General features: G+C 43.0%; 1 protein-coding gene across 1 annotated transcript; it reads right to left on the bottom strand.

Moving 5' to 3' along the window:
- Positions 1–1296: 1296 nt before the first annotated feature.
- EXTL2 (exostosin like glycosyltransferase 2) lies at positions 1297–13235 on the bottom strand. The gene is made up of 5 exons (XM_036272969.1): positions 13084–13235; positions 10112–10179; positions 5478–5905; positions 4597–4667; positions 1297–1840 (listed from the first exon to the last, which is right to left on the bottom strand). The coding sequence occupies exons 2-5, from the start codon at positions 10165–10167 to the stop codon at positions 1352–1354; spliced, it is 1044 nt and encodes a 347-aa protein (XP_036128862.1). The 5' UTR covers positions 10168–10179; positions 13084–13235; the 3' UTR covers positions 1297–1351.
- Between the last annotated feature and the right edge of the window lie 400 nt (positions 13236–13635).

Consider the following 13635-nt stretch of genomic DNA (forward strand, 5'->3'; position numbering starts at 1 on the left):
ACTGAACAAGGACCAAACAGACTCAGTGGGACACAGAACGAGTTCACGTGACAGAATGGGCAACACCTAACCTGTGCAGACTCCCTACAGAATTCCTCTGCCACGACTCAGGTCTCTCATTTCTTCTTGTATCTATGTAATCAAAATTTCATTAATGATGAGCAGCGCCTTAGATCTTTTTTGAAAAAAAAATCTGTTTCTGAATGCAAGAGACTGACAACTCTTTAGCATCCATGAGATAACCTGGCCCCAACGATTTTTTGATACTAAGGGTTTTGACTTCTGCTAGTTTCCACTCAACATTTATTTTTTTATTTTATTTTTATTTATTTATTTTTAATTGTATTTTTGTTACAGATATTTCTCTTTTTACCCCATTGACACCCTCTTCCCCATCCCCCCACCCCGTCCGAGGCTTTGTTGTCCATGTCCATTCGTTATGCGTACATGCATATAAGTTCTGTGGTTTATCTCTTCCCTCCCTCAACATTCTTTTAGAAGTTATTTTTATACACATTCCTTAAATAATACATACTTCACGTAACATATAAGAATCAATGTACAATCCTTAAGGTCAGGTTCAGTGACAAAAATGTACTACCCGAACCTAGTAAAACATCGACTCCTTGCTACATGCCAGTTGCATATAAAATCATCGGCTGCACTTGCCGTGATCCATGTAGTAAGTGTTCTCAAAAATCAAGCAGAACACCAGATGGGTATCCTTCAGCTATTAAAGGAACCCTTGAAGTCACACAGACTTATGCACAGAAAACAAAGCACTAATGTTGCCCCAAAACTGCTGGGCTGAGTCAGTTCTGGAAACGGACGGTTGGGAGGACCACAGGGGAGGCATGAATTACGAAATGTCCCAGTTTTGATACGAGAGTGAGACAAGTCCCTCCTCATGGCTTTTCCCTACACTGCTGGCTTTTGCTAAAGAGGAATTTCAGGCTTCAAATCCAAGCGCTCGTCCTTCAATGAAAGAGCCGAGAAACGCTGCTCTGGAGTTTCTGGTCCTGGAAACAGCTTCCGCTGGGCTCCTGAGGAAACGTGCCAGGAGTCCAGGAACAGAAGGGCCGCCAAGAGATGTAAATGTAAATGATCACCTTGCTGCCCTAGGCATATGTCCCTGGGTGAAGACTCCTCACAAGACCTCCCAGCCTCTTGGGTTTTGAAGTTCATGTGATATTTACATCCTAGAAGCACTGTACATTTTTTCCTTTGTAAAGACTTCCAGAGTGCATAAAAGTTCATGATGTTTCTTAAAAAAAAAAACAAACCCCAAGCACCCGTTGCATGGAAAAGCCACTCAAACACTAAGCCACTGGAGGTTTGTTTTGTTTGGCTTTCACATCTTACTTTTGTGGTTGGCATATGGAAAGCCAAACTGAGAGATCATGATGTTGGAGTACTTTAAGGGCATGCCGCCATAGATGTTAACAAGTTTATTGATACAGTAAGACCTCTGCAGAAAGTGCTCAGCCCGATGCCACATTCCCGAATGGCCCCCATTGGTTTCTTTTTCTAGATTGCCAATGTTGACAGGTTTCACAAATATCCCTGCAGTCTTCCCAGTGTGCTTGGCAACGAGAAAGTTCATGGCGATATCATCACAGTTCTGTGTTTCGTCTATCAGAGTGTGGACGGCTGCAGGCTGCCTCTGGAAGAGTTTGAGGTATTTGCTACTGAAGAATGAGGCTCCAATCAGCACCAGGGAGTACTGGTCACCGTCCCCAAAACCCGGTGTCTGCAGTTCAAAACCTCCGTAACTGTAGACGCCTGACGAGGTGGACACGTGCTTTCTGGGAACAAATCCTACGATTTGATCAGGAAATTGCTGAACAGATGAAAAAAGAACAAGTAAGTATATATCTCTTTAGAGCAGACATGGTAGAAAAGGCAATGATTTATTACAGGGAGAATTAAACAAATTTGTCGACTTTATTTTATTCCTGGTTTCATCAAACTCCAGGCAACTCCACATATCCAGGTGCTGATTCATTTACAGGTCAAATGCCATTACAGCCCACCTCTCTAGCCTCACACATGTTCTCCTGATTCAAACAGATCTGGTATCAATCAATTCTAGTCACCTAGGAGGCTGGTTCTTCACAGCTTGCCTCTAAGAAGTTGACTGTCTGAATGCTATTTATCCTAGGAGATAAGAAGACACAATGTGGTTATTTTGAAAACTGTTTTAATCTCTTAGGATTATGGACCTACATGTATTTTACTGTTTTTCCATGTTGAGTCCAAGGTTCCTGAAAGTCACTTGATTTTAGACAATGTTAGATTTTGATCCCATCTCAGCCTGGGTGTTTCCTTTTTAAAAACATGAATACATTATAAAGTGAGATGTATCAGGATGACTGAAGAAAGGATAGCAGTAAAACAATATTGGAGTGACTAAAAAAAATCAGCAAACAAAAGAAAGGACAACAGCCAACACAACAATGGCTGTTCGGTGTGAATGCCCTGTCTTGAACCATAAATATAGGTCATATAACAGAGTTACATCTTATTGGTCACAATGCATAATAAGGTTGTGTCTGACTGGTTAATCTTGGTATGAGAAATCCTTATATACAAGTATAGGCATCTGATTTTTTTAAAGTCGCTTTGGAGCAAAAAGGATAGTTAATTACTATGACTATTTTTTTTTTTTTGTAAAACAATCAAAGTTATACTTACTTCTTTTTTGTCAAATTGGCTAAAAATATATATTTTGGTGAGCGCAGAATTCTGGTGCTTAGTTTATGTGCCATGAGATTAAAAAAGCTGAACATCACTGCTGTGAGCTGAGCCCCTGGCTCTCTCCCACCTCCCTTTCTTTCAAACGCATCAGAGAAGCTGCACACCCCCTTCTGGGAAGCATTTCTTCAGTCTGTTGAGATCTGCTTCCAGGCACAACCTCTGGCTCAAATGAATTTTAATAAAAATTCTCTACAGGTTTGGACGTTCTTATGTAGACAAAAGAATCCACAGTCTAGGGAGGGTACGATCCATATGTGAACTAGGAACTCCCAGGCTGTGAAGGGTGTGGTGCAGCTGGGTGGACCATGTGAGCACTGAGGACACAGTGACAACTGTGCTGTTGGGAGGAAGGGAAGGTCAGGAGATTGGGATGAAGGCTGGAGGCTTCAGAGAAGATGTACCATTTGCATGATCTAGGAGGATGAAGGAATCTTCAGAAGTGATGGGCGGGGAGAGCACAGACGTGGGGTGTGATGAGAGGGAAGGCACAGGGAGTCAGATCACCTTGGCCAATAGATTGTAATTGTTTGATATTTTTATGATTAAAGCCTAAATCCAATTTATTCATCTTTAATGATGGTTTACTCACATTGTCCTAATTAAACACAGTCCTCATATTTCTCCCTACACATACCCTGAAACCCCTGACATTATTAGGGTAACTGACTTTTTTACCTGAAGCAGAAATCTTGCAGCTGGAGTATTCTATTAGAACTTTTTGCCTAAGAAGTTTCTGTTTACAGGGCTGAAAAACTGCTGATGTGGAAAATGTCTGATCAGTATACAGGCACGAAATTAAACACTGAAATTTGGAGAAGGCTGGTGTCTGCAGAGTTTTACCATTAACAGCTAATGTTGTTCTTCCCAAGCAGCTAACTAAGGAGGGTTACTATCTTGCAAAATAGACTGTTTACTGGGTAGCACAGTGTTTAAATGTTGGGCAGGGTTTCAGAGTGTTTGTCTGCAGTCTGGTTTCAGGTAACCTCTAAAAGCCGGCAACTATTAACACATAGTCAGTAGGAAAGGGTTTTTTTTTCTCCTCACCCGAGGACATTTTTGCATTTATCTTCAGATAGAGAGAGAGAGGGAGGAAGAGAGAGAGAGACATCGATGTGAGAGAGACACATCAAGTGGTTGCCACCCACAAAACCCCAACCGGGGCCGGGGACAAACTGCAACTGAGGTACATGCCCTTAGGAACCAAACCAGGACCCTCATGGCCGCAGGCCGATGATCGAACTGCTGAGCCAAACAGGCCAGGGCGGAAATGGCTGTTTTTACAGAATGGTGATCAGTGAGCAATTTGTGCCTGCTTCTCCCAGCCAGGATTTAGAAGGACAGCACACGCACTTGCCACTGCAATGGCACATGCAGAATTAGTACTAATTTCAAACAGTGACCTCAGAATCAGGAGTAAGTTTGGTGGGTATAATAACTGCTTTCTTTTAATGAAGGTTATATACAGTATCAATACAAAAATCCACCTCTCATTTGAGACATGTCTGAGGCCTTGTGGAAAACATCTCAGGATGCCGGTCTCTGCTGTACCACAGACCAGACCCACAGGTCACCACAGGTCATTTCTGCACGGCTCTCTGGGAGGCAGCGCTAGCTTTTCTCCCCCAATCCCATGTATAAGTCAAATGTACATAAAAGACAGTGTAACCTGCAGGTTGGCTTAACTGAGCAGAGGCAGTCTTGATGACCACACAATAAATGTATCGATCTTTTAGACAAATGCTGCCTACACTGTGTTGGGTGAGCCCACATTGAACCATGCTCTGGGTACACACCAGATAGCACTTTACACTGATTTCATAAAGGATATAGCAACCTTACCTGCCAAATGGAGAAAGCAAAAGCAAGGTCTTGGGCACTAATTAGCATGTCATCATCTATCATTAACACTGCTGCAATGAAAGAAAAAAAGTTAAAACCAAACCGCTTGGAAATGAAAAAAAATGATTACGATGCACTGGTGTCTATACAGATCATTCACACAAGGTACTGTCTGACAAAATTATAAATAAGAAGTGTATTCTTGGAGAGATTTGTCTAGCAGAAGTTTTCACTTGAATTGTAATTGGTTTTATAACTGCATGAAGGGGAAATCATCATCTATTATTGTAGAAACTAATGAACCTATGAATAAATAACACTGAAGTTTTTTAAAGCAAATTATAGCCTCATGAAACTGCTATGAACAAGGAGGGGGCAAGAAATACACTAAGTGTATGTTAAACGGTGCAATTACAGCACATCTTCCTCACACCAGCCTCTGTCACTGCTGTGATACGGGAAACTGCTTCTTGACGTCCCGGAAATTGTCCTGTACATTTTCCAAAGTGCTTTCTTTTTTTTTAATCCTCACTCGAGGACATTTTTGCATTTTTCTTGAGATAGAGCTGGAGGGAGAGAGGGAGGAAGACAGAGAGAGACACATCGAGTGGCTGCCACCCACACGACCCTAATTGGGGCCGGGGACAAACTGCAATCGAGGTACATGCCCTTAGTGGGAACCGAACCTGGGACTCTCTGGTCCACAGCCGATGCTCCAACTGCTGAACCAAACAGGCCAGGGCCCAAAGTGCTTTCTTATGATTAAATTTCCCTCATCTTCTCTAGACAATGAAGACAGGCAGGAGGCCAGCCACCCACATCAGGCCCCCAGCTCTGGGCAGCTGCAGCCCGGCCAGATGAAGAACCCAGCTGCAACTCACCAGGGGTCTCCAGTTCAGGGAAGGCCTGGAGCCGATTTCTCATCCTGTTTGTGGTCTGGGGTTTGAAGATCACAGGGATGGGGTGCGGCCCCAGAGAGTTCCACAAGTCCTCTGGTGGCTTCTCCCCAACATTGTTCCACACCACGATCACTCTGTGCAGCTGCGGCACTGCCTGGTAGTGGTTGAGCAGCCGCAGCAGCAGATCCGACCTGTTGTACGTCTGCATGATGAGAGTGAAGGAAGCCAGGGTGGGCTGGCCCTGGGCCTTGACTTCCCTCCGCAACGTGAGCATCTTGTCATCTTTGTTACTGGGAAGGAAAGTGGTCAGAGCCCCAGCCACCAGGAGCAACAAGAGGACGGCCACCAGAGAGAAGCGGAGCACGCGGATGCCCAGCACCCTGCCAGGAAGTTTGCAGATGTGCCAGCACCTGGAGGAGCAAGGGAAACGCAATGTCAGCCTTCTCTGCAGTCGGTGTTTTGTTTCCACTTTTCAAGGAGGAGAGAAGCTCATCTTCTCTTAGTTGATTCAATGTCAGATCTCCCACCTCCTTGAGGAGGGGATGTGGCCTACGATGAATCACAAGGCCAGTGAATAAACCCCTCCTGGGCCTGCTGGCTTGGCAGCTGCAGACAAAAGCTTTTCTACACACCATTAGGAAGAGGTAAGCAGTGCATTTTAAAATTTACCCTCATTTTCCCACAAAAATTTGGGGCTGAGATTGTTTTCAAATGGGATCATATCGCCCTTTGTAGTACACTCATTTATCAAACAGCTTTACTGAGCTATCATTGCCATACAAAAATCATATATATTTAAGGGGTATAACTTGATGTTTTTATATATGCACACTGCTGTCTACTAATTTTAAACTTACTTTTCAATAGCAAACTTTTCCCAAATGAAATCATATGCAGAACCCTAGTCTGTGAAGCAGATAATAACGGTAGCCGCAGCCGCAAAAAAGTAGAGTGGGTTTACTACTTATCGGAGCCTGTCGCAGGAACTTTGCATGTCCCGTGTGTGCTCATTCATTCAATGCATTAAACAACTAGTTGCTAAGCATTTACTGTACCAGGTCCAACCTAGGTTCTGTGAATACAGCAACGGAAGACAAGGTCTCTCCTAGTAGCAGAGTTGGTAGCAGGGAGAGAAACAGCAAAGCAAACAAACTCAAAGGTAATTTGGGATAGCGGTAATGAAAAGAAATAGTGTGACAAGATAAGTCAGGGCCAGACTTTGGGGGATCTGGTCAGCCTGAACAAGGAGGAGGGTTTTACTCAATCTGCGATGGGAAGCCAGCAGAAGGTTTTGATCAGGGGAGTGACAAGGTAAGTGTATCTAACTATAATGAGAGCCAATGAATCGTCCTGGTGCTTACAGAGGTTGACCGACTCTCTCAAGATGACTAAGCAGTTTAAATGACGGTGTTAGGATTTACACCATGAAAATGTGCTCTGTGGGTGTGGGAGCACACTGCCTGGATTCACATCCGGGTTCGGCTGAGGATCACAGGACCACAGCGTGCTGAGGTCAGCTTTGTGCTCTCTTAGGCCTCGCTCCACCTAGAGGATCTGCTGAAGGCGGCTACACACAGCATGTGAGCAAACAGCTGATGAATGGGGCTTGGATATTCCCTGGCCCACATGTGCTGTCTACTCAGAGCTCTCAGTCACACATGTAGGGGAAGGTTAAATCTCACAGACAGTTTTACAGAGACCTGGGCCTCTGCTTTCCTGGCTCCAGTAGTTTCCTCACCCACTGTGCCTCCTTCTGGAGCACCGTTGGCTTTCAATCACTGCTGTTTTTATTCTTTTGCTATTTCTGCTTCCGATTCCAGACTTTACTTCCTCCTCCACAAGCCTCTGTAAGCTTTCTAGGTATGTCCTCATTTTGTATTTCGGCAACTGAGACTTCACATACATCTCAGCACATGTCCTAGATCCAGTTTACCACTTTATTCAATTCCAGAAACGAGGAAAAAGAACGTTCAAGGAAATTTACTGAACACAAAAATCAACAAGGAATTTCTAAACGATATTAAAAATCCCTTTAAGAAGAAAACTCTTAGAACCAGAAAGAGATATGATTATTCTTGACAACTTTACAGTCTTTCCTATCTTACTATTTTTGACATAATTTCTCTTCTTAGGCTCCACAAGAAGCAAATACCCTCATCTATTTCTTAATACAGACAAAGACAGGAAGGCTGGCAAAGACGTCTTACTGGCACTCCCAGTGGTGGGATGCGCTCTGCACAGACCCATGCCTGTTCCTCTTTGTGCACCTGGGCCTCTGCACGTCGTCGTAGTTAAGTGCCCTGCATGCGTATGTCCAAGCTCTGGGTGTCACACCTTGTGCTTTGAGTGCAGCGTGTGCAGCTGGACCATGAGTCCACAGGCAATCCTAAGACTGCCATCTAAATCTTTCTAACACGTTAGATTCCAAACAAAATCTCACTTTGGGTTGTTAGACTGATGAACCTCAAAGGGAAGTGGGGAGGGAGGGCAGGAAGAAATAAACCAAAGAACTTTGCATATATGCATAACCAATGGACACAAACAATGGTGTGGGAAAAGCGGGGGGGGGGGGGGGCGGGGAGGAGGGGGGCAATAGGAGAGGAAAGGGGGGACATCTGAAATACATTCAACAATAAAGATAAGTTAAAAAAAAAATCTCACTTTGCTTCTAAATGATGTACAATCAACCTTCTGTTTCTCACTGAGGGGACCAGGCAGGAGTTGGGTTAAAGTGACAAACACATTCCCCTGATGTTGTTTCGGGCTATAAGTTGTGTTTGGCAAGAGGGACCATACAGGCCACTGCCTTTTTTTTTTTTTTTTTTATCCTCACTTGAGGACATCTTTCCATTTTTTTGTTCAGATAGAGTGGGAGGAAGAGAGAGAGAGAGAGAGAAACATCGATGTGAAAGGGACACATCGAGTGGTTGCCACCCGCACGACCAACCAGGGCCGGGGACAAACTGCAACTGAGGTATGTGCCCTTAGCGGGAACTGAACCGGGGTCTCTCTGGACCGCAGGCCGATGCTCTAACCGCTGAGCCAAACCGGCCAGGGCAGACCACTGCCTTCTGAAGTTGACAAGAGCAGGGACAGGACATTCCATGGGGATTGGGGGCTACACTCCACTGTGAGTGGCTGAGGCATGTGCGAGCAAAGGCAGAGCCCATTCGTCAGGACAAGGGATGGCCACTGTCATTGGGCAAGATATGCCTAAACCTTTAGCACAATACATGCAAATGAAGGCTCATTAGGGCTAGACAGTGCCCCAGAAGCCTTTCCCTCCATGAAAGACCTGGATTAGCCCCACCTGCTGACTAGGAGGGCAGGTCATGAAATGTGGTCTAAAGCACAGGCCAAAACAGCCACCTTTCTGCTTTCAGTGCTGGGGCCAACCTGCTCGATAAATAAAAGATGTTCTAGAACTCCAGCTTTTCCCACTTTTCTAAGATATTCTGCATTAAACTATCTTTGAACATCCCTGTTTCTATGGAAGCTCTCAGAGAACGAGCTGATTTCCCTTGGAAGAAAACCATCAGTTGTTAGATAATATCCCGGTGCAGTTCCCAAGCTTGTAGGAGGCAACAGCACCAGAAGCTGTACTTTTAACCCAGCAGCATACATGATTTAAGACAGTCAAGTCTTACCTTGCTGAGAAATGAAAATTTAGTTTGCATTCAGAAACTGACAAAAACTGGTAGATTTCAGGTCACTTGGTAGAAAAGGGAAACTAAGTCAGAACCCTGCACAACTCAGTTCGCCTTGTCCAGAGTAAGCCTTTTCCATTAACATTTTAACCAGCACATCCTAGACTTCATTGCAAAATACAGAATGTCAGAACCAGTACATGAAAGGTCACTTTTCTTCACGAGTCTTTTCCAGGTACTTGATAGAATTCTGGCCTACTTTCAGCTTTGTTCTAGTCTATAAGAACTTTTCAACTTTATAGGTATTGACTTCATTCTATAATCTAGTTTGCTATTTCAATAGAAAAGACCTAAAAGAGGACTTACAGTATTTTCTAACAGACTGTGGCTCAAGCAAGCATTTTTATTTCCAAGGAAACAAAGGTACCTCTATAGGGAATATTTTTTCTCTGATAAAAATACCCATACTTAACTCACATCCATAGCAGCATTATTAACAATAGCCAAAGGGTGGATACAAACCAAATGTCCATCAACAGATAAATGGATAAACAAGATGTGGTATATACATACAATGTAATATTATTCAGCCATAAAAAAGGAAGGAAACACTGATACAGGCTACAACATGAATGAACCTTGAGGACATCATGCTAAATAAAATAAACCAGACACAAAAAAACAAATACACTCTATGATTCTACTTATATGAGAAAGAGTAGTCAGTTTCATAGAAACAAAAAGTAGAATGGCAGTTCTCAGGAAGTGGGGGAAGGGGGAAATGGGGAGTTAATGGGTATAAAATTTCTGTTTTGCAAAATGAAAAAGTTCTAGAGATGGACTGTTCAATAATGTAAATATACTTAACGCTACTGAATTGTATACTTAAAAATGGTTAAGATGGCAAATATGTATATTTTATCACAACTTCAACAGAGCAAAAAAAAAAAAAAAAATGCAGGTACTTACCTCATCACGACAGTTTCAGTTTTTTTCCTTATGGCTTCAGTACTTGATAGGAACATACACTCTTGACGCTATTAGGGGAAATCAAAGAATTTTCTGTGATGTTTTTGTCAATCAGCAGGAAATTTTTAAAATGCTTTTAATATAATTGTCCACAGGCTTTAAATTATTTCCAGAAATTAAAATTTGCTGTTCTGTGTTCTAAAAATTACATTTAGGCAATGAGGTCGATAATAACTTCCTATAGGTGGATGCTAATTCCGCTACATTTTTGTTTTCATCTTTCTCTTAAATATTCAGAAGCAGAATAAGTTCAGACCATCCCCATTAGTCTGTGTGTTTATACATTTGAAACCAGAACATATATGCCCTAGAACAAACTCTCTGAACGCATTAGTAATTGTCACTTGTCTTCAATTTCTAGATTCTTAGGTACAGTTTTGTCCAGCACCAGGGCTCCGGCTCCTTTTTTCACTAAAGGTTCACAAGGCATTCAGTGTAAAACATCTGAAAAACAATGACACCTAAAATAGGGTTGCAGATAAATGCTGGGTTTGAGGATTGAGAAATGGTAGATGGCAACCTTCCTATTCTTGACTGCCTACTGCCAGAGAGGAGCTGGAACCTTGGCTGGAGATGCGCTTCTGCCCCTTAATTCTCTCTACTCATTTCTCAGAAGCCTCTACCACATCCAAAAAGCTGGTTTTATTCCCCTGTATAGTCTGTATAGTTAACCTAAAGCAATTAAGTAGTAGATGATATAAATAAATATTAAAATGTTCAGAGTAGAAATCCACTTATTAGTTTTAAATTGTCCATCACCATATCATCTATTTTATAATCTCACACAGCCATTCAATTTTGTAACATACGAAGGAATTAAGAATCTGACTGGACACTTTAAAGATACTGCATTGGTAATGACCACCTGAAAAGAGCTAACGAGTCATTTTTGATTTTCCAGAATCATGTTCTTTGATGATACAAGTTATTGAAAGGGCAAAAGGATGACTTAGTTTGTATCAAATATTCAATGAGTGATCGCTGTCTCTCCTTGCTATAGCAAGGGCAGCTCTGTGCACTTACATATCATGGTTCTAAAATCCTGAAGTCATTTGCCTGTCACTAATCTGCTCTCCTTACAACAGCTTCTTCTATACAATTCCTCCAGGAAAGAACTTGTACTTACCTGGGTTTGTAGCTCACCTCCTTCCCCCAGTCCTCTGCCCAGCACAGGGCTTACCATACAGGAGACACTCATTAAATGGTTGTTGATCGAATAAAACTAACTTTAGCTTTGACAACATATATTGGTTAATATACATGGATAATTATTATTTCTAGACAAAAGAAGTTGACAAAAGAAGTGAAACACATCTTTCTTTTTTTCTTTCGTTAATCCTCACCAGAGGATATATATTTTTTTTCCATTGATTTTAGAGAGAATGAAAGGGGGGAGAAACATCGAGGTGAAATACATTGATTGGTTGTTTCCTGCATGAGCCCCAACAGGACTGGGGAATGAACCTGCAACCCAGGTATAAGCCCTTGACTGGGATCGAACCCCTTTGATGTGTGGGCCAGCGCTCTAACCACTGGGTCACATTGGCCAGGGCACAAACATTTTCCTTTCCTGATCTATTTTTACTTTAATTTTTATCCTCACCGGAGGACACTTTTGCATTTAGCTTCAGATAGAGCAGGAGGGAGAGAGGGAAGGGGGAAAAGAGAGAGAGACACACACATCGACTGGTTGCTACCCACACGACCCCAACCAGGCCAGGGACAAACTGCAACCGAGGCACGTGCCCTTAGCGGGAACCGAACCTGGGACTTTCCATGGGCCAACGCTCTAACTGCTGAACCAATCCAGCCAGGGCACTTTTCCTGATTTAAATAGCCCTGTTTATATTCCCAATAAAATGCTTTTAGTGTTGAAGTTGGTAATTATGCCACCCAAGACTGAAAACTTTGAAGTAGCATTGCCACTTTTGAAAGGAGAAGGCCCTCCAAATCACAGGAAAACCTATGTTATATTTTTGGGGTGGGGAGTGGGGAAATTTGGGAGTCCCAGGAAACCAATATAAATGAAATTAAACTTTAATTTCTCCAACTCATTTAAACACTATTTGAAAAGGGTTACTGCAGATTTTTGCATAAACCAGTGGAACAATTTATAGCAATATAGAATAAAATAAACAGTTTCTTCTCTTTTTTTTATTGAACTTATTGGGGTGACATTGGCTTTAGGTATACAATTCTAGAGTACATCACCTGTATATTGTATTTTGTTAACCACCCCAAGTCAAATCTCCTTCCATCGCCATTTATCCCCACTTCACCCTCTTCTACTTCCTCCCATCCCTCTTTCCCTCATACTGCACAATTGACTTTCAAAGGTAGAATACAAAAATACATGCTTAAGTTGCAGCTGGCCTTGAGTTTTGGAAATCAGTTGCTGAAATTTTGTTATTTCTATACATCTCCTCCCCTGCTAAAGTTACATCATTTTGAAATAAAGCAGTTTTGTGAGAAAAACAAAACAAAACAAAACAAAACAAAAAAACCCAGTTGCCATGGGAATATTTGCCTATCCTTAACTGGTTTGCACCCACTTAATGTTAGTAAAATTCAAAGTCTATGGCTAAATACAAAAGCTTCCCAAGAAATATAAGTAAGTGCTACTAATTAAAAATATTTCTATTAAGTTAAAATACTAATATTATTTACACAAAGAAAAGGCATAGTAAAAATACTCTCTCCAGAACTTAATTTCTGGAATCTATCTGTCTTTGCACAGCAATTTTAATGAACATGAACATTTTTTTAAAAATCGGAGAATAAATTTTATTTTCAATAATAAAACCAGCGACCCACTACCCGCAACCCCAACAAAGTTCCAAGAACTAGAGCAAAACACGCATTCTCCTCATTGCAAACATTTTTAACACGAGAGCGGTTTGCGATTTCCTTACCTTGAGAGCAGCGGTTGCTGTGGAGCCGCCTAGGTATTTGCTTGCGGTTCGTGGTCACCAAACGGAAGGGGCGTTTCTCCTGCTCATTTGTGTATCTGTTTTCCTAACCCAGCAGCGTGTGTGTGTGTTTTCCTAACCCAGCAGCGCTCGTGTGCGTGTGTGTGTGTGTGTGTGTGTACCTGTGTTTTCCTAACCCAGCAGCGCTCGTGTGCGTGTGTGCGTGTGTGCGCTCCTAACTCCGCAGCCCGCGCCCAGCTCGCCTCCCGCGTTGGCTGGAGGAGCGGAACGCGCCGCCCGCAGTGAGCGGGGAGCGGGAGACGGTCCCGGGCCGTCCTCCCTCGGGGACGCCCCACTTCCTGTCCCACCGCGGGCTGTGCACAGGAAGCCGGGTTTTCCAGTTTCCAGCCCACCCCAAGCCAGTCCTGCTTTGCCCCCTTTCTAGCCCAAGGTAACGCTGTGAGTCGTTCACGTGCTGCACCGGACCTTCCACAAACAAAACCCCGGAAAGGCGCCCGAAGGAGGGTCCCCGGGACGAGCCGGCTCTGCGCCCGC

Source organism: Molossus molossus, unplaced genomic scaffold (assembly GCF_014108415.1).
Source record: "Molossus molossus isolate mMolMol1 unplaced genomic scaffold, mMolMol1.p scaffold_m16_p_20, whole genome shotgun sequence".
In the NCBI taxonomy this organism is placed as follows: Eukaryota; Metazoa; Chordata; class Mammalia; order Chiroptera; family Molossidae; genus Molossus; species Molossus molossus.